Source organism: Rhipicephalus microplus, chromosome 2 (assembly GCF_043290135.1).
Source record: "Rhipicephalus microplus isolate Deutch F79 chromosome 2, USDA_Rmic, whole genome shotgun sequence".
In the NCBI taxonomy this organism is placed as follows: Eukaryota; Metazoa; Arthropoda; class Arachnida; order Ixodida; family Ixodidae; genus Rhipicephalus; species Rhipicephalus microplus.
In genome coordinates, this window is record NC_134701.1 from 210791101 (window position 1) to 210818885 (window position 27785).

Sequence of the window (27785 nt, forward strand, 5' to 3'; positions counted from 1 at the left end):
CTCCAGTAGATGCGATGGAAGCAGATGTACCTTAGACCAGTAGTGAGGCACACCCAAACATCAGCGTCCCACCACTAGTTGAAGGCAACGCTTCTCCTTCATTAAATAAATAGCAATAATAAAGACGAAATAACAATTCATCATCATCATCATCACCATCATCATCAGCCTGACTACGTCCACTGCAGGACAAAGGCCTCTCCCATGTTTCGCCAGGTAACCCGGTCCTGTGCTTGCTGCTGCCAATTTATACACGCAAACTTCTTAATCTCATCTGCCCACCTAACCTTCTGTCTCTCCCTAACCCGCTTGCCTTCTCTGGGAATCCAGTCAGTTACTTTTAATGACCAGCGGTTATCCTGTCTACGCGCTACATGCCCGGCCCATGTCCATTTCCTCTTTTGGAAATGACATGGGCCGGGCATAACAATTAACAATTAACAATTAAGCATTCTCAAACCATACCCATTTACGCAACATTCACGCGATACCCTCACCACTCTGCGACGTATTTACTCGAGTTCCCCTGTTAGAAGATGCGAGTGGCACTTTATTTTTGTAGGAACTGTGCTCGCGAAAGTGTTCATCGTTTGAGGCTAACATAAGCCTGATGTCAGAGTTATAGTAGCGGCAAGTTAACAAGACAGCATTCAAGACTGATTAAGTTGTTCTGTCGGCCCTCCGCCGCTCGGTATAAAGAGCACACCTCCCGGCATAATTAGGCATGCTACAATGGCGTTTTCGAGACGCGACAGCAGCGCCACACCCTAAATTGTACCGGGGTCCTCGCGAGAAGAGAATCTGACGCATGCGTCTCCCTCCTCCAGGACGGGAGGACCATGACCGCGTGTCCGGAGTGGAGCACGCGTCTCACCTATCTGTTCTTTCTTATTTGTGATAAGGGGAAACGCTCGCATAATAGCAGCCAGGTCCGGCCTAGAAGTGTGATCAATGACGTGTTCACGTCCTTTGGGAATTTTACGGGCCACAGACCGACAAACTGAGGCCTCCAACCACCCTTTCCTTGTCGCCTTCTTGTAGGCCTACACGGCAGTTCTATATTAAACGGTGTTAGAAGAAACAATCAAAGACCACTTCCAGTTTGCATTTTCCTCGGTCTTCGCGTTTAGCCAGATAAAGTCTACCACTTCCTTTCTTTCCACAGTGATGAAAAGGAAGGAAGATGGATTCTTTACGGTAAGACTATCAGGGAAACGACCTTCATCCAAGGAAAAGGGAAACTCGTCCCCGGCATGCTCGTACACTTAACGGCTTTAAAGCTGAAAGTCAACCTTTTTTTTAACAGCAGTCTAGTGAAATAATTTTCACGTCCCTTGGTGCTAAATATTTGTGGGAGATAAGGAAACACGGCGTCCCACAGAAAAGCCATGTTAAATATTGCTCGGTTTAAACAGGGTTTAACCGAGCAATTTTAACCGAGCCGAGAACAGGTTCTCTGTTCTTCAAAAACATTCGAGTAGCATCTGATATTTCACAATCCTTTGGAGATCATACATTTTAAGGGAATATACACCTGTTAGAACCGGTGGCGGGTCCGAAGGAGGGATGGCAGGAGAGGTCTCCCCCTCCTTAAAGCTTGTATCATCCCCCTCCCCCAAACTTGTGTTCCCAACTTACCAATAAACCCATCCACCAACTTCTACGTCGGTCAGTGAGCAACCTTGTTGCAAAAGTTTGCAAATTGTAAGAATGTTCAGCACCAAAATACAGATAGGAAGGTTTTCTTTTTCATTTTTTGCTTGTAGCCTACGTTTGTAAGTTGCAACCATGTTGCATGCGTGCTGAAAATTATAATTTCTCTTCCAGTTTTGTACACAGTTGTCAATTTGTGGAATTTTTCTCTTGGACAGCAACACCTCCCTTCCTTCTCCCCCGTTTTGTCGGTTTGCCCTCACCATCATCATGATCATCACCCTGCCCTCTCCATACAGTTTCCTCTAAATTCTGGCGCTAGTGTCTATGGGAGCTGCAACGCACAGCGCTTCAGCCAGCATTGGAATGGTGTGTAGTAGACAAATTTGTCCAATCCACGGTGCAAGAATACTTTAGTTGAGCGGACGCCGCGAAGCGAGCGCTTGGCAGGGAGGGACCGATTATGTTCTCGTTTGCGGCGTGCCGATAGATGGTTCGCCGGACTGAGGACCGAGGTGGGTTGCTGGTAAATTCCGCAAAGCACATCCGGCACGTGGGCGACGGTTTCCAAATCTGAGAAAACCGGGTAATCGCGTGATATCAACCACGCGACACGCAAAGAGCAGTGCCGCGAAAGAGGGGGTGATAAGAGAGGAGGTTGACGGTGCAGTGATGGTGTTGTGGCGACGATAAACGAGCCCCGCTACTTTCCTACACCATGGGGCTTTCCTACACTGGCAAGGGGCGAGGAGAAACCGGGGCAAAGTTAGTAGCGCCATCTCCCAGGCTCCTAGCGAAGCAGAATATTATCGGGCAGCGGGTAGTCCTGACGTTCACTCACTTAAAGTATTCTTGCACCGTGGTCCAATCTTCGTTCTTTCGGCTCTGTTCGGCTTCGCGTGGCCTGGGGCCGCTTTGTCACGAGAACATAATCAGCAAATATTCAGCAGTTGCACTTCACCACCACAACCTTTTAGGCTCACCCATTCAAATCGGGTCGCGAAGTTCACAATGGTCCGTTCTTTTATTCGAAACACCGAAAGAGAGCAATAAACAAAGCCACAAGAGCATTCGAAGCCGCAAGCACGAAGACTAGGGAGACTTCGGAACTACCCATCATTCTCATGGCGACTGAACGATCACAGTGCCAGTTAATTTTAGAGAACCGGTTAGTTTTAGAACTGGTTGATTTGAGAAAACTCTAGGGCAGACGCCACGTTAGCTTGATGCAAGTCGGCCCTCCTCTTCAAAACGTTGCTGGCCCCTGATCTAAGTGGTAAATAAACACGTAGTTTCTGCGAGGAATGTCTGTGGTTCAGCTCCTTCTCTGGAACATCTAGGGGACACCTGAAAGAAACGATGACAAACATGCAAAAATCAGACAGAAACCACACGTAGAGCTCGTATTTCACCTTATTATGTCCCTTGTGGTCTTTACAGGTCCTAGATAGGGTTTTTAGGAGCTTGCTCCTAAATCTAGCGCCCTGTTCGGTCGCCGGCGCTGTGCACACCAGTTTTGCCAGTGTTCTCAGGTCACCGCTCATGGTCGCCGCTCCGGTCGCATTTCCGGTGATTCCAACAATGCACACTAGATAGCGCGCCACCACACAAGGCGTTAGGGTGCCTCGATGCGCGCACCCCCGCTGTGGAGGAGCGGTTTTCTATGGTCCGTGTGCTCACCTACTCGCGATCACGTGAACTTCATTCTCGTCGCTTCGTACGCACGGCAGCTCGTGACAAGTTCTTACGATGAGTGTTTGTAGCCTATCTGTACGCGCGTGCTATCAGGACCTGTTCAATGACGAACTCGGCACAGTAAAGGAAGAGAAGGCTGATACGAAGCCAAGATTCTTCAAAGACAGAAGTGTGCCTTTCACTCTCAAAACTGCTGTCAAGCTGTAAGTGGCTATGTTGCAAGAGCTAGGAATAATTACACCCGTTGCAACAAGCCCGTACGTTCTGTCACGCGGGCCATATCACAACACCCTCGCCCACAAGGTGAATAAAAGGGCTTGGTTGGGAAGTGTCACTTCTCCTTCAGCACTCTTGGTTATCGCTATGTTGCTGGCATATGCGAATATAGCTAGTTTAAATAATGTCGGCGTATTCATGCCCTGAAGCCCCGGAACACGACATAGTTCTTGTCGACGAGGCAAGGTTCTTGGAACCCTGGTGAACGGCCACAGGAGACAAGTCAACGAAATCATGTCGGCGCACTTGGGGCAAGTAGAACCATTCGATGACTCTGCAGCGGATTGGGCTAGCTAAAAATGCCTCCAAGCATTTTTGCGTGCTGACAAAGTCTCGGAGGAGCCTATGGCTGATACATTGATAAGCCTAGTAGGATCGAAGACACACACATTGTTGAGGTCGTTAACGCCTCCTGAGACTCTCACAAAGAAGTCATTCGCGGAACTTCTAAGCTTACTACGAAGCCACTTTATTCCCAAACTGTTCATTATCGGCGACAAAGTCGCATTTCATCGCCGCTCACAACTGCCGCAAGAGACTATTACTCATATGCTGCAGAGCTTCGCAGACTTGCGCAAACTTTTGTTTGGTCCTTTTCTTGATGAAGCATTAGGAGACAGATTTGTTTGTGGTTTGCTGTGGTTTCACATCCAGCGCAGTTTATTTGCAAGAGACACCAAGTTAAAGTTTCAGTCAACAGTTGATCGTGCGATATACATCGAAGCTGTTATTCGAAGCGCATCTGCTACGCGCTCAACAGCGCTGGACAAATTTAAGGTGCACAAAGTTAAAAGCAATGCGCAAGCTTCGAACTCGTGTTATCGCTGCGGGTCAGAGAAACACACTGCCAATTCTTGTCAGCTTGTGAATGCCAAACGCTTTTATAGCAGGAAAAAGGGCCCCATCAAGAGTGCTCGTCAGGGTAGACAGTTAAAGGAATTGATAAGTGAAAATAAACAGCCTCTTAGCACGTATAGTCACTGCCACGCAACAGCTTGACAAGTGTAACACCTCCTTCAGACGCAAGACAAAAACAAATCATGGTCGAGGTCCCTATTGCCGACGTACCAGTGAAAATAGAACTCGGTATGGGGGCGGCTGCATCAGTTATGTATGACTCGCAGTTCCGTTCTCTCTTTACCAATGTTCGTTTGGGCAGGACAAGTCTCACCTTGGAACCTACACGAATGACCCAGTGAAGCCAGGCATAGTGGGATTTGTTGCAGTGCAGAACAACGAGCAGCGCCAAGCGTTGCCATTGAACGTGCTACGCCAGGACGGCCAACCACTGCTGGGACGCAGTTGGCTGAAACACATTCAGCTGAACTGGGCGCAAAGACAAGATCTTCACCACATGCAGGTGGGAAGCCCAAATGATTCCGACAGATGGCCTAATCTTTAATTCATGTTAAACCGCTATCAGAACCTGTTTAATGACGAACTCGGCACAGTAAAGGAAGAGAAGGCTCCCTTCTTTTTAAGGGGGGGATGCGAAGCCAAGATTTTTCAAAGACAGAAGTGTGCCTTTCGCTCTCAAATCTGCTGTCAAGCAGTAATTGGCTAAGTTGCAAGAGCTAGGAATAATTACATACGTTGCAACAAGCCCGTACGCTACACCTGTCGTGCCAGTTGTCAAACTCGATGCTTCAGTCAGACTGTGTGGTGATGATGAGGTCACGCTAAACCCGATACCGGACATCGAAAGGTACCTTCTACCAAAACCAGGTGAGCGATTTGCCGCCCTGGCAGGCGGGCAGCATTTTGCAAAAACTGACCGGAGCTGAGCGTATCAGCAGGTCTAAATGGTCGACAAATCTAAAGAATACCTTACGGTGAACACGCACAAAGGCTTGACTTTGGTCAACCGCCTACCATCCGGCATTTTATCGGCTCTCGCAATATTTCAGTGTATTATGGATAACGCACTAAAAGGACTTGACTCGGTGACATACTGATCAAGTGCCACACAAAAGCAGAACTTGCTCAACCTTGAAGCAGTACTAGAAGCGCCTATCTGAACGCGGATTTTGCGTGAAACCTTCTAAATGCGATTTCTTTCGCAATAAACTGCAACACTAGGGTAACGTCATCACAATGAACGGTATTACACCGACGGAGGAAAAGTTGGTCGCAAGTGCGAATGCACCAGCTCCTACAAACGACAGTTGCAGTCACTGCTAGGACTGATAAATTACTATGGGAAGTTTGCTCTGAATCTCTCATCCATAGTTTTGCCCTTTGAACGAGCTCTTGAGAAAGGACGAGCTTTGGCAATGGAACGCCACTTTTCAAAACGCGTTCGTTCAAGCAAAAAAAAAAGAAACTGCAGTCGTCAAAGCCTATTCTAATTGACTACCACTCAAGTTTGCCATTTGAGTTGCCATGCGACGCTTCTTCCTAAGGGATAGGCGTGGTTTTCACACATTTGTAATGGCCACGTTAATCTAATAGCTTATGCTTCACGCACGTGAACGAAGGTTGAACAAGGTTGCAGCCAATTAGGGAAAGCATTGGCGCATTGTTTATAGAGTGAAGAAATTTCATTACTACATATATGCACGGAAGTTTGTGTTGCTCGCAGATCATAAGCCACTTGAGACGATATTTGGCCCCAAAACGAGCATTCCTGCCACCACAGCTGCCAGAGTGCAACGCTGGGCAGCAACGCTTTCTGCATATTCTTTTTCGTTTCAGTTTCACCCTTCACCACAGAACGTGGACGCTGATTGCTTATCGCGTCTTCCAATCGAGCAACCGAGAACAGACGGGGCAGAAGAAAGCTTACTAGTTTCACGTCTCCACAACATGCCCGTTTAGTGAACAGATCGCAGAAGAAACAGCATGGGATCCAGTTTTTCGTCAAGTAGTGCAGTACATTTTGTTTGGCTGGTCTTCCCACGTGTCTGCGAATCTGAAACAATTTTTCTGCGGGAAACTACAACTTTCCTTATATAACGGTTGTGTCATGTTAGGAATTTTATTAATTTGTCCTAGACGAATTGCATGAGGGACATCCGGGAGTGGTGCGCACGAAAGAGCTTGCAATAAGCTATGTGTGATGGCTATGTGTGAGGAACAAGCGGGATTTCGAACAGGCTACTCAACAATTGGCCACATTCATACTATCAATCAGGTAATAGAGAAATTCTCAGAATATAACCAACCACTATACATAGCTTTCATAGATTACGAGAAGGCGTTTGATTCAGTAGAAATATCAGCGGTCATGCAGACACTATGGAATCAGGGCATAGATGAAGTATATATAAACATTCTGGAAGAAATCTACAGGGGATCAACTGCTACCATAGTGCTTCATAAACAAAGCAACAGAATACCAATCAAAAAGGGTGTAAGGCAGGGGGACACAATCTCCCCAATGCTATTTACCGCGTGCTTACAGGAAGTTTTCAGAAGCCTAGAATGGGAACACTTAGGGATAAGAGTTAATAGAGAGTACCTTAGTAACCTGCGCTTCACCGACGACATTGCATTGCTGAGTAACTCAGGGGACGAATTGCAAGTCATGATTACGGAGTTAGACAAGGAGAGCGGAAAGGTGGATCTTAAGGATAATCTGCAGAAAACGAAAGTAATGTACCACAACCTCGGAAAAGAGCAGCGCTTCGAGATAGGTAATAGTGCACTTCAAGTTGTAAAAGACCATGTCTACTTAGGGCAGGTAATAACCGCAGAGCCGAACCACGAGATTGAAGTAACTAGAAGAATAAGAATGGGGTGGAGCACATTTGGCAAGCACTCTCAAATTATGACAGGTAGATTGCCACTATCCCTCAAGAGGAAGGTATATAACAGCTGTATCTTGCCGGTGCTTGGCTACGGAGCAGAAACCTGGAGACTTACAGAGAGGGTTCAGCTTAAATTGAGGACAACACAGCGAGCAATGGAAAGAAAAATGGTAGGTGTAACCTTAAGAAACAAGCAGAGAGCAGAGTGGATTAGAAGACAAACGGGGGTTAGGGATATCATAGTTGAAATAAAGAAGAGGAAATGGACATAGGCCGGGCATGTAGCGCGTAGACAGGATAACCGCTGGTTATTAAGGGTAACAAGCTGGATTCCCAGAGAAGGCAAGCCGGTTAGGAAGAGACAGAAGGTTAGGTGGGCAGATGAGATAAGGAAGTTTGCGGGTATAAATTGGCAGCAGCAAGCACAGGACCGGGTTAACTGGCGGATTATGGGAGAGGCCTTTGTCCTGCAGTGGACGTAGTCAAGCTGATGAAGATGATGATTATGATGATGATGATGATGTGTGATGGCGGAATAATGATCATGACATTAAGGGAGTTGTTGGGTCTTTTCAAGCACGCGCAGAGACACGCAGTTTGCCAGTGGAAGCGCCGCTCTATCCTTGGTCCTGGCCAACGCGTCCGTGGCAACGCCGACGCAGCTCCAACAAAAGGTATATCTTACCTGCTATTAGTCGATGCCCATTTCAAGTGGCCAGAATCGTATCCCGTGACCACTACGTCACATGCAACCATTGCTTGAATTCGTGAACTTTTTTGCATATTTTGATTTCCAGAAACGCTTGTGTCTGACAACGAAAGACAGTTCATTCATGTGAAATTCTAAGCGTACCTCAAGCAAATGGGGCATACGGCACGTAAAGACCACACCGTATCACCCATACAGCAACAGCCTGGCTGATCGTTTTGTTCAGACTTCCGCAAGGCCAGTCCCAGGGGAGCCAGGAAGGAGTTAGCTGACTTCCTTCTGACGTATCGTAATACGCCTCATGCTACGGCAGTGGAGGCCCCTTCCAGTTCGCTCCTGGGGAGACACCTGCATGCGGACCAGACTAGACCTGATCCGACAGCGGTCGAGAACAGAGTGCGCCAATGCCAGTTTGATCAGGCACAGCGTCACCCGTGTCGCGACAGCGTATTCGCTGTAGGTAATGCCGTTCGTGTGCGCGATTTCTGATCGGCACCAAAGTGGCTATGTGCAACAATTTTCACCCGTACGGGACCAGTGCCGTATCGTTTGTGTGTAGTGACCCCGCGGGGTGTGTTCCAGTGGGTGCGTCACGAAAATCACATCCGTAACGACGTCACCACGGCGTTCGATCAGCCCTTCGGTGCAGGACGGCAAGAACTGCCAACAGAAGTTCCAGCTACCGACTCGTCAGATAACGTCAACAGCACGCCTACCACTCAGCAAACAGGCGGGCACTTCAAATACTACTAGCGAACGTCGCTACCCGCAGAGACAGCGCCGCCTACCTGATCGCTTTGTGCCGTAAACTTTCAGGACACTGCTTGGAGGCCTAAATGAGTGTGGGGAGATGTCTCATATCTGTACACGTGTGCTCGCGTGGTACTGTGTCATGCGGGCTATATGTTAACACCATCAAACCCTTGGCGCATGGATGGGTGGTAGTACTTTTCCTTCAACACTCTTGGTTATCGCTGTGTTACTGGAGTGCGAATAAAGCATGTTTAAATACTGTCGTCGTCTTCATGTCCTGACGCCCCGGAACACCACAATGTTACGCACGGATACCGAATCCTCCCAAGCCCCCTTCACCTGCCTGCTCTCAACCGCGTATAAAAATGCCTGATAGCTTCACGTCTGCCATTTAAGAGCTTTAGCCATTTGACTCACGGGGGCGGCTAGTATACGGCATGAAGGGGCATGTGGTAAGCGTGCCGATCGACGTGGCCAACATTGTGCAGTGATGGCCACGGAACGTGCCCACAACGCTTCCATGCGCCGGCTCGTTAACAAGCCTTTCTACGCACATGGTCTTGCCAAAAAACGCCCCATGCACCTTCGAGCGAGCTCCTCTAACATCATTGGCGGTAATTTTATTTTCCATATCGCGAAGTATGTGGGGCACGAGCACCGATTGACCCTCGCGTTTCTGTTTTAAACATGTCCGCTGGAACACTTTTGGATTTGCGAGTATTTATTCATAACTCCTCTAAATATACAAATTGAGTGTTCTGGTTCAGCTTAAGTTATATTAGTTACGTTTTTCAGAGCATACCTTAATTTAAGGTAGGGGTCAATTGATGTCAGAATAACTACTGAAAATTCTTGAGTTCATTATAAGTGTAATAACCTTTATTTATGCCAAAGAAAGCGGAAAAGGGAAGCCAGTCAGTACGGTGAGTGAGGGGCTAGATGAGACCCTCTGGGTCTCAAATCCAGTTGACCTGTATGCCTGACTGGTCAGTATGTGCCAGCGTGTGCTTCTTAATGACCTCTCCTACGCTTCTGGTGCAGGAGCTAGCTGCAAGACCTCACCGAGGGGGCTAGTTGTTGTGCAAATCCTACGATTTTCGCAATTGTCCTGTCTGTGCTAAACCTAATACGTTATTTCGAGAAATCAGGCTCGTTTGAGTTCCGGGTCAATCCGGAAAGCTGGCTAACGAGGCCACCCACCATGCAGACAGCCCGAAGAAACATAAACCGGGAAGTTTCCTTGTAGCGCACGTAAGCAACCGAATGAAATGAAGGCACATATGGACAGACAGGTGTGCCTTCATTTCTTCCGGTTGTTTACATGCGCTACTAGGAAACTTACTGAAGATGAGCTACCAACAAGCCCGCATAGCATCTCTCGTAAGCAGGGAAGTGGTGCGGCCCCAGAAACTAAGCCCAAATGACGTCGCGCTGAGCTACGGAGAGTGGCTCAGTCGGCAAACAGAAGACGCCTTTATTTTAGTAGACTGAGATACGTCGGAGTGGTAATGGAATACAATATCTCATTGTTCCATTCGAACGGAATACATGCATGCGCATTATTTCCACTCTGGCCTTTTGGTAACACGACGTGAAGTTTTCGAGTCGGTGTTGGTATACTAGGGCGTCGGGTCCACTTATTTCGGTAAATTCATTAGGTGAAGCATCGCATTATTTTCAGGCTATAACTTCTTTGAGATCATTAGGACCACAATGAATGAAAAAAAAGTTCAATGAAAACTTTATGCGCTTACATTATATCACTTAACACGCCTCCACATTACGGACAGCCGAACCGTAGACGGGGGAAACCGCCCAGCAGCTAGTTGGTACTCATTTTTTAAAGTGCTTCCGCTTCTATTTATTAAATCGCATTAAAAACATATATCAGCCACTGTGTTCTATCCAAAGCCTACTTTCGTCCAGGTGTTTCTTTTTTTTTCATATGACAGGACCTTGTATAACGCATCAAGAAGCCGAATAAACCAGCGCGAACAGTGATTCTAATGCGGCTATAGTGAGCCAATGGAGGGTGTGGGGCCGCGCCGGCCAGGAGAGGCTAAAAACCCGAGGAGAATCGAGGAGGAAAACACGCGCGCGGAGGAAATTGTCGCTGCTTTCAAAATATATGGGCTTTAGAGCGGCCTAAACGACGGCCTAAAGAGCGGCCGAGATTGCTGCGGCACCTGTCGCAGCAAATCTTAATCACGGGCTTCTTTCTAAGCGGCCTTTGGTATACGTTTCGGCAGTGCGCGAAACACAAAGTTAACGCACGGAATACCACAGGCCGCGACGACGAGTGAGGGTCACTACTGGACTCGTCAGGAACCAGGGTCGCCTATTTATTGGGGGAGGCAGTGAGTAACATCGTAAATGTCTCTTTTATTATTGTTAGTGGTAGGCGTTTATATGGTTCAGACATATTCGTGTTCTGCAAGCGTGGATATGTGGCCTAATTATTAAGACACTTGCATTCGAAGCGTTAGGCCTGGGCTCAGAACCCAGCAATAGAAAATCTTAGGATGGCCTTTTGCACTTCTTTTTACGCGTATTCTAGAACCAGAAATATTTTTAACTGTGTTACCGACCCTTCACACCTTTCAAAAACGATCCTTACACTTCAGTACAGTTTCTTTAGGTATTTTAGTCCATAAAGGGGTCCGAATTCCCAACGCACGGAGGTACTGTTAAGGCCTGACCTCACGTATCCGTCGCAGCGCGTCGACGTGTGGCATTTGGACGCGGCACCGTGCCCTCTCCCTAGAGAGAGAGTGGCCGCGTGTGGGGTTAGGCCTTTACCGTTCACTCAGCACAGAAAAAAACCGGAAGGACACTTGAGCCACTTTAATTATATTAGAGCAATAATTATATTAGAGAAGAACGCGATAGCGTAATAGGACCGCGGTAGTATCACCATCCCAACTGCTAGCGTAGCTTCGCTTCTCAATCGACACCTAAACCGTGCCGCAAAAAAAAAAAAAAAAAAGCCGAATGTTCCGACTCACGCCGGCCCCTATACAGTGGTGGCACCAGCGGTGGGAGAAGGGAGTACCTGAAAATGTTGTCGCCTCCCACCTCCCCTTGCCCCTCCAGAAGCGAACATAGTAAAAACGCTGCATTTAAATTTCCTGTCTCTCAGCCCTCCTGAAAAACCGTCGCTTATCGTGGGTTCACCCCAGAATAATGCTGGCCCTTACCCTGCTCCTATATCCGTGCATACGGCGCGACAGAACGCTGAAAGCATTCCCGTTAACTTTAGCTCCTGTTATAGTTACCGCATATGCTACATTTGGGATAAGCGACCTAAAGGTAACATATACAGTAATTCTAGCACCCGTAGGCCGTTTGCGCCATCTCCCGGGTTATCTCTCACGCCACCGAAGAACCTCCGAGATGTGCGTACACCAGCGCTAAATGATTTGTATATATAGCTCGCCGTTAGTACGCTGGATGTTTTATGCGTGGTGGCAGAGCCGCTAAACGCATCGCGCAATAAAGCGAGAGGTTGCACGTTGGAAAGTCACTACCAACACCGGAATTTCTATTAAACGAGCTGTTTGAAGCTATCAACTTAAAGCTTACGCAAGTCAAATATTGTGCAGAATCTCTGCAGATTTGTCTGAGGGGTCTTCAAGCGTAGAGTATGCCGAAAATGTTACGCTTCCGATCTTCCCAGAAACATTTTGTCCAGCGTCATCGGCGCGGCGTCTTGCTCCTTTCTAGCATTCGCCAGCATCAAGAACCTCTTCTGTCTGTGACGACCCCATAGGAAGGACATTCCGTGGTCACTGAAAGCGTGTTTAAAATAAATTTTCTCGCTGCCGGAATTTCTGTGGTGTGTTTGAGTGCTAATGTTCCTGAAATGAGCTTTCATCCCCACATTACGAAAGACTTTGACAATGTCTTGACAGAAAGTTTTCATTTTTTGTTTTTTATCTCTCGTACTCATGTGGTTAAAATACATTGGCCGTCCTTAACGTTGCCGCTTAGCTGAGTGGGCAAGACACTCGCCTTTGAACCATCAGACCCCAGGTTCGAAGCTCTACGCCACTAACCTTTGTTCTTTTTTACTATTTTCTTACAGGAGTTCTTATAACATTTTAAAACCTCATGAAACCCGATTTTCTATACAGATTCCCACTTCGAAATGATCTCCAAGATGTGCTGATTGCTCAGGCTGTAGACAAACAAACGCACTTAGATGGTCGTGACATTTACTTTGATAAAGAAAACGATCTTCCTTCCTTCTTTCTTTTTGTTTCAGGTTCGGTGACCCTGTTTCTCTTGCCCTCTTCCACAGCACAAGGTAGCCAGCCGGTTTAAAGAATGGTTAACCACCCTATCCTTCTGCTTATTCTTTCTTCCCTTTCTTTCTCCCGGGATGAAGCTTCCCCTGATGCGTTTGCTTTCCCGCAGTATATGTCGAAAAGTAGTCGAAAATTTTGAGGCCCTTATCACCCCTGATAAGGCTCAACTTTTGTCTGACGTCACAACTTGCAACGAAGGTTATGTTGTGCGTTTGTATTAAAGCCTCCCCAGCTGAAGTTCCCCCTGATGCATTCGCTTTTCCACAGCGCATGTCGAAAAGCAGTCGAAAAAGCTTAGGACCTCATCACCCCTGATAAGGCTCAATTTTTGTCTGACGTCACAATTGTAACGAAGGTTATACTGTGCGTTTATATGAAGCCTCCCCAGCTGAAGCTCCCCCTGATGCATTTGCTTTCCCGTAATACGTGTCAAAAAAGCAGTTAAAAAGTTTAGGCCCTTATCACCCCTGATAAGGGCCAACTTTTGTATGACGTCACAATTGCAACGAAGGTTATATTGTGCATTTATATTAAAGCTCTCCGAGCTGATGCTTCCCCTGATGCGTTTGCTTTCCCGCAATGCACGTCAAAAAAAAGTAGTCGAAAAAATTTAGGCCCTTATCACCCCTGATAAGGGCCAACTTTGGTCTGACGTCACAATTGCAACAACGGTTATATTGTTCGTTTATATTGAAGCTTCCCCAGCTGAAGCTCCCCCTGGCGCATTTGCTTTCCCGCAATGCATGTCGAAAAGCGGTCGAAAAAAGTTATACCCTTATCACCCCTGATAAGGCTCAATTTTTGTCTGACATCCCAACTTGCAACAAAGGTTATACTGCGCGTTTATATTAAAGCCCCCCGAGCTGATGCTTCTCCTGATGAATTTGCTTTCCCGCAATGCATGTCAAAAAAGCAGTCGAAAAAGTTTAGGTTCTTATCACCTCTGGTAAGGCTCAACCTTTGTTTGACGTCGCAACTTGCAACGAGGGTTATACTGCGCGTTTATATTAAAGACCTCCGAGCTGATGCTTCCCTTGATGCGTTTGCTTTCCCGCAATGCATGTCAAAAAAAAAAAAAAGGAGTCGAAAAAGTTGAGGCCCTTATTACCCCTGATAATGCTCAACTTCTGTATGACGTCACAACTTGAATCGGTGAACCTACTATTGCATCTTTTCGTTTCGCAGATGTCTGAAAGGGCTAAAAAAGTCTGATGACGTCAGACAAAAGTTGAGCCTTATCAGGGGTGATAAAGGCCTCAACTTTTCGACCGCTCTTCGACAAGTATTGCGGGAAAGCAAATGCATCAGGGGAAAGTTTTAGTAGGGAGCCTTCAATAAAAACACATGGTGTAACCTTTGTTGCAAGTTGTGACGTCAGACAAAATTTGAGCCTTATCAGGAATGATAAGAGCCCCAACTTTTTCGTCCGCTTTTCGAGATGAATTGCGGGAAAGCAAATGCATCAGGGGGAAGTTTCAGTTGGGAGCCTTCAATAGAAGCACGCGGTATAACATTTGTTGCAAGTTCTGACGTCAGACAAAAGTTTCGTCTTATCAGTGGTGATAAGGGCCTCAACTTTTTTGACTGCTTTTGTTACATGCATTGCGGGAAAGCCAACGCATCAGGTGAAGCTTCAGTACGGAGGCACCCACGCGCACAAGAGGTCCGTCTTTGCACGGTTTGAAGTCGCAATAAAGTTGAGCCGCTATCGCAGAGTTTCTTACAGTGAACGCCACGCTAATTAATCACATCCATCCTCCGGTTTGTAACCACGGGACATCTCCATATTCATTTACCTGCACTGTATTACCATTTTTACTCGACTAATAATGATATATTAATGTCTTGATTTATTTACACTACTTGAAAAAGAGATCGTGAGCGAAGCTTCTATATACGTAGACGGTATAGAAGCTGTCTAGGTGATTAAAAAGTGTCTGTCCATCCATCCATCTCTTTGTCACAATACAAATGGAATTGAAGAAAGAAATATATAAAACAAAAAACTTATAGACTACGATGTGTTTCGAACGTGCAGCCTCGCGGTCTAAAGGCGAGTGTCTTATCCCCTGTGATGTAGGCCTAGGCATGCACAGCATCACCATTTGTAAACCTTGTGTATGCGCCATAAAGAAATTCCTGTATCAAATAAACAAAACTTTTGAAGGCTACACTGAGTTTTGAACCTAGAACCCCACGCTCCAAATGTTAGTGTCTTACCCAATGGGCTAAAGACACAGGCTTGCTGGAGGTATGTATCTCTGAATCTTCTGAATGTGCTAAAAGGGAAATACGCATATAAAATAAAGGAAAAACTTCGAGGCTGTGCTGAGTATCGAAACCATGGTCCCACACTCCAAAGTCGAGGGTCTCATCCACTGGGCAAAAGAAGCACGCTTGCAGAAGTTAGGCGTACCTTCTTTCAGTGAAGACAATTTATCTAGAGAGTAATTTTTTTCTGCCATAGATTTCTTGTGTCAGTAGGGCAGCCGAAGTAATGCTCTCGTAACCAAGCCTAGCTTGGCTAACCTACCAGCCTCTCTCCTTCTTTTAGCTCTCTCTCCCGCATTCATCCTGGTCCGGAAACCAGGATGAATTTTCCTTCAACTAGAATACTTTTGTTCCAAAAATCCTTGCGGATTTCTCTGTGCATTCATGCTATGAATGGGTGACTGTCATTTCTCCCTTTCATAAACCTTCGCTAGCTTGCGGGATTCTGCAGAACTCATTCGAAGTAACAAAACACTCCGATAACAGCATTCATTAAGAAAGTAACACCTTTGGGTAGCTTCGTATAGCGGTGTTCTTCACGTGAACAATATGCAACGAATTTTCAAATCCCGAAGCCTTCGCTAAATAGGATGCTTCCAATCGGAGTTGTGTGGTACCTGTGTGATGTGAAGACCCAGAGTTAGGCTCATTAGAAACATCTTCCTTTTTTGTCACAGAACTGCTATTCGCAGAGCTGACGCAAGTAAACGACCCTCCATTGGCACAAGGGTACAAGAAAGACGATAACAGCAACATGTAATCCTTCAAACATATGTATTTTGAACAAGAGAAAGGTAATAACTGTAATACAATAAATAGGCCAAGAAACAATAGCATAGTGACCTGATGTAATGACCTTGATCTTGACACAAATATTCGCATATTGTGTTCTTGATTTTACGAGCACACTTGCCATGGACCTTCCTCATATACACCATGGAATATAGTTGCAGTGTTTTCTTTATTATAAAACCGTCGCAACAGACACCTTATGACAAACACAGAATCATCGCTCGATTTAGTTGGCTGCATATCTCCATTTGCTTGTGAAATTCATGACAAGATAGAAGCCTTCACGATTATTGTTAAGATCGCCGTAATTAAAACAAAACTTGATTCAAGCACACCGTTCAAACTTACACAGCGTGACTCAGGCTGTTGCTCGGTTTTAACTTAATTTACCATTGCCGCAAGTACAGTGGCGTTTCGGTATATTCTGCGGTATCACAGCTCCCATCATGTCGCCAACACGGCTGCGACGGCTAGACTTACTGAATGCGACATGATGCGTCTACAGAATCGAACCTCTATCACTTCCCACTGTGTGTCAGCTAAAGCCCACATCACATCACGTGCCTGCAAGGGCTCACAGTGAGGGCATCGTCTGACGCTTTGCAAAGGAGACGACGCAGAAACGAGGTAAATCAGACACTTGTTCTGCCTGTTTTACGGGTACTGTACAAGCAACTTCTAACGTGTTCCAGTCCTATTTCAAGTGATCTCTACCACTGTGAGCGCACTGCTTTGTCACATTGCTACTTTGTTAATCTTTTTCCGAGGTATTCGATTGCAAATGTGTGCGTTTACGCACTCAGAATACTTGCGGCAACGGTATAGAGTTTATCTTAACAATGCTTGCAAAGCGGCTGTTTGACATGGTCTCACGTCAATCTGTGGATAGGGAAATGGTGGAGCACAACCGACATTGGCGTATAGAAGCAGAACTCGCTGTTAAAACACAGGAAGCCTAAATAATAAGACCAGCACTCTATGACAAGCACGCCACGTGGTTTACCGCGAACCACGCTGAAAGAGATGGTCATCAGTTTTTTTAAACGTTTCCTGCTGGGCTTGGTCTTTTCCAAAGCGTGACTTGGAGTTCTGTGCGGTAACGTACACACACTTTGGAGTGAATACAGACTAGATGCAATGTCTTCGCATGAGTGTCCATAGATGCTCTATTCTTCTCTGCTCGACGCGACGAATGGTTCGCGATAGCTCCACGTAAACAGGAGGGCGCACGGGTGTTTCAAGGCAAGGGCCACGGCATGCCACTAAAGTCCACCGGTCCACCAAGTCCAGCGTCCGCTTCCAGCAAGCTCATGATCACCGCCATGGCCGCCTCGTCGTTTCCTTCACTGTTGCCCTGACTTCCGGCAGTCAGAATGTCCCGACTCACGAAGCTGTTCACCAGGTCCAGATCTAGGATGAAGAAGCAGAACGTAAACCTACAAGCAAGATCTCTTACTGAGTTAAGTATACGCGAGTGGATCGCAGTCATACTTGAGCGAGACTTTGTTGATGAAGTTGTTTCACGTATTTACTATTGCATATTTATTGTGCTGTTTAATAATTCGCGACCCTTTAACAAACTTGTTGGGCTGCAGGATGTAAGTGGCGCGTCGTTAAAAACAAAAAAAAGTATTAAAATAAAACTGTCACGTTTGTCTTGGAAGCAAAAGAAGCTGCCACCATGAGAGCGCGGTACACAGTGATGGTATTACAAACTATGTAAATAGTCTCTGACATGTTTTTTAACCATTACTACGACTTATAATAAGTCTTGGGGTCTAACGTCTAAAAACTTGCATGTGATTGCGCGACACACCATAGTGATGGGGTCCGGAAGTTTCGACCACTTGGGGTTCTTCAAAGTGAACCTAAATCTAAGCACACGGGCTTCAGGCATTTTCGCCTCCATAGAAGGCATTCGACCTCGCGACCTGCGGGTCAGCATCCGAGCGCCTTAGCCAGGCCATCGTGGTGGGTTTGTTAAGCCATTACTGCACGTCTACTCAAGGCTTAATTATTCTCGGCATGTGACCTGGTTTGTAAACGATACCACAATGAAGTGTGATGGCTTAATTGTGAAAGTCGGCCCAAGTTCTTCTTCTGGTGTCATGGTGCACTCAGCGGTGTAGAAACTCTAGTCATCACAGACTTCGCGTACTAATTTCAGTCACTTTCTAGTAATAATAACTGATCACAACACCGCATCACAAACTGGCTTTATTGCGACATAGAGCGAAAACCACCGTTATGAGAACGTCGCAAGTATGGTTCTGTCTTAAAATGTGATGTCCGAGAAACTATAAACACTTGTACTCTTTCACCTACCGCCCTCCAAAAATAAAAACCTAATTTGGGTAGCCCGGACCGAATGTTGAGAACACTTCGAATGAATAATCCTCCAACAGTGTGCACTCTTATTTTCTTCCCTCCCTGAGCCAAAAAGACTGTGCTTGACCAAGCACTGCAGGCGATGGATTAGCTTCATGCATTGGTTTTAGACTTCAGAAGAATAAAACGTCATTGTTCACGTCTAAGCAGCCGTTACTTATTTTCAATTGTAATTCGCCAATGCATATCATGAAATAGAGGTGTGCTCAGCAAAAGATGTAAATGTGGTTGTACTCCCCGCCTGCTCCGTAACGTGTCATTACAAGCAGTAAATTTTCGTGGTCTGTTCAGACTCCAGGACACATCTTTTCACAAAATTGCAAATTACCTTGCCCCAACTATTTTACAAACTATGTCCTGGATTGTTTTTGAGGGTTGAGATAATGAAGTGTCATGACGCTCAGCATTCAAAGGCGTTTGAAGCAGCTAAAACATACTTCAAGTAGCATTTTGTCCGCTAAGGCTCAAAAATCTTATGTAATCATACGGCATAAATTTCAAGATTCAAAATTATTAGCGTTTCACTTCGTCGAAACAGCTAACAGAAATGTTTTTGGATACTGATACACTAGAACGTGACCTGTCGAACAGATTTTGGTTTGAATGTGAAATAGGAAACCGCAACGTTGGCAGGCCTCTGTCATCAAACCGGATGGCATCTGCAGAGATGAAGTATGCGGTATGATGGGAGCCTGTCTAGTCGGGACAAAGGTATGAGAAATGTGATTGGAAAACACGTTTCGACGTCTGCACGGCAGCCTTCTTCACAAGTTGACTGGAACATCTCGAAATGCTGTCGGAAGCGACGTAAAAATCCGCCATGTCCAATTCACCGTCTTGTCAACTCCGATTGACTCACATGACAGCTACGATCTCTCTGATTCGTAGAAAATGTGGCAGTTTGACTGGATTTAATGACCCAGTTCGACAGCACACAGAATAGCGTATACAAAGAAAAAGAAATAACCCACGCATTAAGCAATAATCTGGAAAAAAAGAAACGTTCATGCATTATGGACACTTTTGACACTCGCCACAATGACCAGTAATAACTCTACGACGTTTGGCCACACCTAATGTTCCATTAGTCACATAAGTTAAAGTTGGCTCATGCCTTGTAAAGCTACAGGCCATCTTTGTTCTCAGTGGCAAGCGTTTGCATGCAATCAAGGAAAGAATGTACTACATGTTAGTTGACAGCGTCATACTTTTTACGCTCCTTTACAGATTACATACCGACGGAGCTAACTTTTCATCTAGCGGGCAGGGCACTTACCGGACTCTGCCATGGCCTGATTGGCTGGCGACGCGGACCTGAACGACGCAGCAGCGTGACCCGACTGAGGCGGTGGCTCGGGCGAATCGGTCTGCATCTCGCCGTTCCGGTCACCGGGCCCGGTGAGGACGGTGCTGGGCGATGGACTACCGAACACTTTCCTTGCTTCCTGAGATCAGACATAACCGTGCGCCCTCGTATAATTATCATAAGGCGTTGCGAAAGAACTAATCACCACGTTAAAGCTTCAAGTTAGAACATGTTGGATATTCAGCGCGCAGGAGACGGGCAACATTCCGGCAATATTCGGAGGCAAGGTGGTGTAGAAACAAGCGAAATGAAAAATACTTACAAGAATTTTTTCGCCCTCGGGAAACAAAAAAAATTACCGACTTCTAAATATTGACACGTGTTTATATGAAAAAGAACGATGATAGGAATGTTTTGTAGATTCCAGCTAGTGGGTCAGGTGGTTTTTCGGGACGACAACGAAGCAGGCATCTTGCTGTACAGCTGATCCTGAATACGCTCTTTTCGCTGCCGTAAGCTGCTGTCATCTTTTATTCGCGTTGCACTGCGACACTGGTGGAGGTGCTGGGCCGCGACGCTGCCCGATGCTTCACACTCCTAGTGAGAGCCGTTCATCCAGCCCGGACGTGCCTACTGCAACCCCTGTCCATCGATTCAGTCGTCGGCTACGAGGTATTCCTCCAGACTGCAACCCCTCGCAGAAAACCTCTACCAGACATCTAGAAATGGCCAACACAAGCCCCCAGCCTGTACTTCTCGGCACCAGTCCTCCCGCTCCATCCCAGGTAACGTTTCTTCAATCGCTGGAGCCTAAACGCTTTGGTGGTGGCGCACACGAAGATGTAGAAGACTGGTTAGACCACTATGACCGTGTTGCGAATATCAACCACTGGTCTGCTCAGGAAAAGCTCGGCCGGGCCTACTTCTATCTCGATGACAGCGCTCGTACTTGGTACGAGAACAGAGAAGGCAACCTGTCGACATGGACCGACTTTCACCAGAAGATGGTTGAAACTTTTGCCAATGTCGACAGACGTGACCGCGCCCACCAACTACTAGAGCTAAGGGTCCAAAAACCCAATGAAACGGTCGCCATGTTCACCGAAGACATGACACGTTTATTTCGGAGGGCTGACCCGCAGATGACTGAAGATAGGAAGTTGCGCTGCCTCATGCGTGGCGTGAAAAAGCAGCTGTTCGCCGGACTTCTGCGCAACCCGCCAAGCACTGTAGAGAACTTCATTAAAGAAGCGTCGGCTATCGAGCGGGCCCTTCACCAACGCTGCCGACAATATGACCGCTTGTGCAGCAGCCCCAAAATTCAGGCCGCCGCTGTGACGTTTGACAGTCATAGCTCCTTACGTGACATGATTAGAGAGATTGTTCGTGAAGAATTGCAAAGGCTGCGGACTCCGGTAGTGGATACACCCATGGCATCTGTCGCTCAAGTCGTCCGTGACGAAATCCGCCAAGCATTCTCGACAGCTGATCCTGCCCCCGAACAACGTCCCATGACGTACGCCACAGCCCTTCGAAGCTCCCCACCCGCTCCGCCTTCATACTACCCGCCACCTGCAACTGTTCCTTGGTCACCACCACAGGGGGAGACATCGTGGCGCCCACCCATCCAGCCCCCACACGACCAGTCGTCTTCTGGTCTGCCATGGCCTTCGTCGCGTGAGGAGTCATCACGGCAACCACAGCTTAGCCGAACAGACACCTGGCGCACTGCCGACAGGCGTCCACTCTGTTTCAACTGCGGAGGTGTAGGCCACATAGCCCGCTATTGCTGGCACCGCGCCGATCCATCTCGCCCTCTCAGGCCATGGTTTGACATTCGACATGCCAACGAGTACGTATACCGCCGTGGCAATGTCGGTTCTCAAGGACCTCCGGTACCTCGACACCCATTCGACGGCCGCCGTAACAATGATGACGAGACTACACTGATTACGAGCCGGTCTTCCGACGTCGACCACGCTCTCCTTCTCCTGCCCAGTCACCTTCGTTGCAGCGCCGCACTTTTGCCGACACCAGAGGAGCGAGGTCACCCAGCCCACACCGGGGAAACTGAAGGCGGCGACCTCAAGGGGTAAGGTTGCAGGCTGTCAAGACGAAGAAAAAAAGCCTCCATTACTCCCACCTCAGGACGCTGTAAAGCCGACAAGACGTAATACCGACGAAACTGTGACCCCAGGCCTTACCGTTCTTGTGGGTGGACAGCAAGTCAAAGCTTTAGTCGACACCGGGGCGGACTTCTCTATTATCAGTGATGACCTTGCCGTACGCCTCAAGAAAGTAAAGACAGCGTGGACGGGACCTCACTTAAGGACGGCGGGCGGCCAATTACTGATGCCTGTCGGAATTAGCACAGCAAGGCTCGACATCGGTGGCTCTACTTTCGTGGCGACGTTCGTCGTTCTCGCTTCATGCTGGAAAGACCTGATTATCGGAATGGATTTCTTGAGAGAACATGGCGCCGTCATCAACATCCCTGACAGTGTCATTACATTTCGCAACAACAGCCCTACTTTAGTCGATTGTTCAGAGCCGAGACATACGTCTTGTTCAGGGCCTTTGCGCCTGACGGATGACGATGTGGTCGTCCCGCCACGATCGTGTACGCTTGTTTCGGTGGCAGGGGATGAGCCGTTTGACGGCGACGGCATCGCTGACCAAATAAGCTCACTGATATTTAGCCACGGTATTTCAGTTGCTCGAGGTCTTGTCACTGTCACTGCTGGACGCACAAACTTGCTGCTCACTAACTTCAACACTGAGCGCCGACATCTCCCGAAGGGTACAGCCGTCGCTTACTTTGACACTACTGCAGAAATCCAAGGCAGTTTATCGGCCCTAGACGAAGCACCGCAAGAAAAATCAGTACCTAATCTTGACTTTGGTACTACGTTGTCAAGGGACGAACGAACGAGACTTCTTGAGCTGCTAGCTGAATTCCAGGACTGCTTTTCATCGACATCACGGGTCGGTCGAACGCCGCTAACAAAGCATCGAATAATTACCCACGACGCAGCAAGGCCTATACACCAGAATCCTAATCGTGTGGCTCCAAAGGAACGGGAAGTGATACAGCAACAAATCGCTAAAATGCTTGAAGATGATGTGATTCAGCCATCACAGAGCCCGTGGGCATCGCCTGTAGTATTAGTTAAGAAAAAGAACGGTACCCTGCGTTTTTGCGTGGATTACAGGAAGTTGAATCAAGTGACTAAGAAAGATGTGTATCCGCTTCCACGTATTGACGACTCCCTCGATAGGCTTCGAAACGCTCGCTACTTTTCTTCAATGGACCTCAGAAGTGGATATTGGCAGATTGAGGTAGACTCTAGAGATCGGGAAAAAACCGCTTTTGTGACGCCGGATGGTTTATATGAATTTAAAGTTCTACTCTTCGGTCTGTGCTCAGCGCCCGCTACTTTTCAAGGGCTCATGGACACTGTACTTTCAGGGTTAAAATGGAAGACCTGTTTAGTTTATCTAGACGACGTCATAGTGTTTTCCCCAACTTTTGACGAGCATCTCAAGAGGCTAGAAGTTGTTTTACGAGCCATACGCTCCGCAGGCCTCACATTGAAACCAGAGAAATGCCACTTTTGTTTTGAAGAACTGCTGTTACTTGGTCATGTCGCCCGCTGTACCGGCGTTCGGCCTGATCCCGAAAAACTTGCGGCCGTGGCACAGTTCCCAGTACCATCCGATAAGAAAGCTGTCAGGCGCTTTCTGAGCCTATGCGCCTACTATCGCTGGTTCATCGCCGGTTCATCGCCGACTTCGCACGGATTGCGTCGCCGTTAACTCGCCTCACTAGAGACGACGCCACCTTTGAGTGGAACCACGAACAGCAAGCAGCGTTTAATGACCTCCGCCAACGTCTTCAAACACCTCCAGTGCTTGCTCACTTCGACGAGCAAGCGCCAACAATGCTTCACACTGACGCAAGCAATGTAGGCCTCGGAGCTGTGCTTGTGCAGTGGCAAGAAGGCACGGAACGAGTGATCGCCTACGCAAGCAGGACGCTAACACGCGCTGAGGCCAATTATTCAACAACTGAGAAAGAATGCCTCGCCGTGGTCTGGGCAGTTATGAAATTTCGCCCGTATTTGTATGGCCGCCCTTTCAAAGTTATGTGACCATCATTCCCTCTGTTGGTTGACTAATTTAAGAGATCCAACCGGCCGATTAGCACGGTGGAGTCTGAAGTTACAAGAGTTTGATATGACGGTCATACGCAAGTCTGGGAAGCGCCATACGGACGCCGACTGCCTGTTTCGATCGCCAGTACAGTCAGCTTCTCTTTCTGACGACGACGATATGGCCTTTCTTGGTGTTCTCGACGCGTTTACGATTGCCCAACAACAACGAAGTGACCCTTAATTGCTTGATTTGATTAATTACGTGGACGGACGTTCTTCGAGGGCACCTAGAGTCTTTGCAAAGACATTATCGTCGTTTTGCTTACGCAATGGCGTCCTCTACAAAAGAAATTTTCATCCATCGGAGCTCCCTATTTGCTCGTTCTTCCTGCACCCCTTCGAACTGAAGTGCTCCAAGCATGCCACAATGAGCCGACGTCTGGCCATTTAGGCTACACTCGCACATTGGCAAGAGTACAGCAGGGATACTACTGGCCATGACTCACAACAGCCGTCAAGCACCACATTCAGACTTGCATCGTTTGCCAGCGACGCAAGTCACCTCCAAAGAGACCCGCCGGTCAGCTGCAACCAGTTCAGGTTCCCCGTAAACCGTTTGAACAGATAGGAATGAATATTTTGGGACCCCTTCCTACGTCTACTGCAGGGAATCGCTGGGTTATAGTCGCAACAGACTAGCTAACCAGGTATGCCGAAACAAAGGCTATCCAAAAGAGCACCGCAGTGGAAGTGGCGAGATTTTTCATAGAAAATATTGTGCTACGCCACGGTGCCCCGACTATCGTGATCACAGACCGCGGAACAGCATTTACGGCAGCTCTTTTAGACCACGTCCTGATGCTTAGTGGAACGACTCACCGTAAGACCACTGCGTACCACCCGCACACGAATGAACTAACGGAGTGCCTCAACAAGACAATTGAAGACATGCTGTCGATGTACGTGGATGTCGAACGTAAGAATTGGGACAAAATTTTACCCTATATCACGTTCGCATACAATACGGCTAAACAAGAGACGACTCGCATGACTCCATTCAGCTTGGTTCACTGACGGGAGGTACGGACTATGCTGGATGCGGTGTTGCCACATGAATGGGACGCTACCGACACAGGCGCTGACGTGTTCACTGAACGCGCGGAAGAAGCTAGGCAGCTCGCCCGCTTACGGATCCACCAGCGACAAGACCACGACGCAGGCGGCTACAATGCTCGCCATAGAACTGTAACGTACAAAATCGGTGACAATAGTGTGGGTTTGAACCCCCGTGCGAAAACGTGGACTGTCCGAGAAGCTGCTAAGGCGATATTTCGGGCCATACCGAGTATCGCGCCAGCTAAGTGACGTCACCTACGAGGTTGTCTGCGACAGTCCCCAATGCCCGAGGCGTCACCAGCACCAGCCTGAACTTGTTCATGTAGTGCGTATGAAGCCGTATGTGAGTGACTGACTGCACGTTAAAAAAAATACTGTGCGTCTGAATCAGCATCGGGACGATGCTCTTAGAAGAAGGGGCAAGTGACACGTGTTTATATGAAAAAGAACGATGATAGAAATGTTTTGTAGATTCCAGCTAGTGCGTCAGGTGGTTTTTCGGGACGACAACGAAGCAGGCATCTTGCTGTACAGCTGATCCTGAATACGCTCTTTTCGCTGCCGTAAGCTGCTGTCATCTTTTGTTCGCGTTGCACTGCGACAATATTTTGCCTCCACCCCCCCCCCCCCCCTATAGTATTATAAGTTCAACTTGTAAAATAGTTTTTTGGGCCCTAATATTCACAGAATTTCGATTCGATGAAAACGTCTCACATATTCATATGGTGGTTTGTTTAGAAAAAGGTGCTAACGATTTAGAGTACTTGGTACTCTACTATGGGAAAGCAAAAACAGTTTTGGCACGTTAAACCCCACATATCTATCAATCGATTCAATGACAAAGCACTCCAGCTGATGTCAAAGTAAACTAGATTAACCCACATGGTGGTTCCGCTTCCTCAGCTGCTCCTTTCCGCAATATTATTGCCATGCTGTAGTTGGAAACAATGCAGATAAAAACAGGACAAGAAAAAAGACATTGTAGCAAGCGTAGTTTGCCATTCTTCTGCAGTTTGTTCCCTAACGTTTTGGCAAACTGGATCAAAAGCTGTTCCGGTTGACCTGTTTGCCTATTTAATGTTAGGACTTCTCTACGCATCTTTGCATTCTTTACTTAAGGCAATAATTACTTTCCCGAAGAGACGAGAAAACTTCACTTCAGGAGACGTATATGTTACATTTCTATGAACACGTACATTCTTTCATTTTTTTCTTATGTGTCATATATATCTAGGATTATTAGCTGTTTAAAGAAAGATTATTTGGCGTGTAAAAAAATTTGTTAATGAAGTATAAGCTCTAAACCAGTTCTTAAGTCTACTTCGACTGCGTTTCACGATGGACAATATGTTCACACTTCCACGTTTTGCCAAAACGTGAAGAAGGGAATATCGCTTTCCGTGCTCAGCAAGATATTTGTTAAATTGCGCTTCATTAAAGAAAGTCACAGTTTTGTCGCAAGGGCGAAACCATGAATGCGATAGCAACAACTTAAAATGTAACGCTGAGAACGACAAGCAGATTGAAACGTGCAGCGCGCTGCTCACACACAAATGGCGCACGAATACAACATACACTAGGACGAGAGTGAACAAGCAACGTTTACTACTCGGACCTTAGCGCTGCTTAAACAAAAACGATGAACGAAACGTAATCACAAGTACATATAAGGGCAAACTAACTAGTGTCCCAGTTGTTATACTTCGCTGTGTATGAAAAGCACGCTCTTTTCGCAAACTGGGCCTGTGCAGCGAGTAAAGTGACCTTTGTGGACCCGGACAGAACGCAATCAGAAGGCACACGATTCTCCCTACCACCGGATAAGCGCGCACGCACAAGCATCTAGCCTCCCCCTCTCCCATTCGCGGGGCAAAGTACGCGTGGTAGATAAGCGCACGTTGGCGCATCTTGACGAGCTGGGCGCCGAGCGCTGGAATGGAATGAAATGAAAAAAAACTTTATTTCAGTCCTGCAGGACGCGCTTAGCACGTAGCGGGCGTCTCCCACGTAGGGACCGACAGGGAGTACCTGGCGGCCGCTTCGTGGGCCTGCTGGAAGGCCCATTGCTGGTCGGCGAGAAGTGAGCTCCCGAGGGACCTCTCCCACTTGCTTGAGGTAGAGTCGGGAGGAGTTGTTCTACACTCCCGGAACATCTGTGCGAGTGTCGCCGTGTGTCCACATGATGGGCATGTGTCGCTGGGGTATGCATCGGGATAATAAACGGGAAGCGTGGCGACTTCTTTTTCTTTCTTGGGTTTTCATATATATAGATACGTACACATAACGGTGAATGACGGCGACGGCAAAAAGCCAGCCGAGACGGTCCATATAATTGCTCTCACAATTAAAGACGGCTTTAAAACAGAAACACGTCTATAAATGTATGGAGATATCAGAGATGAAAAAAGTATCAGTGATGACTTCTCCACTATCACACCTTATGTTAACTCACCTCTGACGTGGATGGCTGGTTTGTAGTCCCGCCAAGGCAGCTTGCATCTAGAAGTGTGACACTCGAACTCTGGCAGGCTTCTTTCGATCTGCAATAGCGCACAAACTATAAGTCACGTAATCCTGGCGGTCACGAGACGAAAACAATGCAACGTGAAGGCCCTG

At 47.3% G+C, this 27785-nt stretch overlaps 1 protein-coding gene across 2 annotated transcripts in view; it reads right to left on the reverse strand.

The window, feature by feature from the left end:
* Window positions 1-16170: 16170 nt before the first annotated feature.
* Window positions 16171-27785, reverse strand: part of cyc (basic helix-loop-helix ARNT-like protein cyc) — a 66228-nt gene continuing 54613 nt past the window's right edge. For both annotated transcript variants that reach the window (XM_075875379.1, XM_037421614.2), the window contains exons 13-15: window positions 27622-27709; window positions 19870-20038; window positions 16171-17615 (exon numbers count right to left, since the gene is read on the reverse strand). In XM_075875379.1, the coding sequence (XP_075731494.1) occupies window positions 17443-17615; window positions 19870-20038; window positions 27622-27709 (430 nt within the window). In that variant the 3' untranslated portion in view covers window positions 16171-17442. The remainder of the gene's footprint in view (window positions 17616-19869; window positions 20039-27621; window positions 27710-27785) is intronic.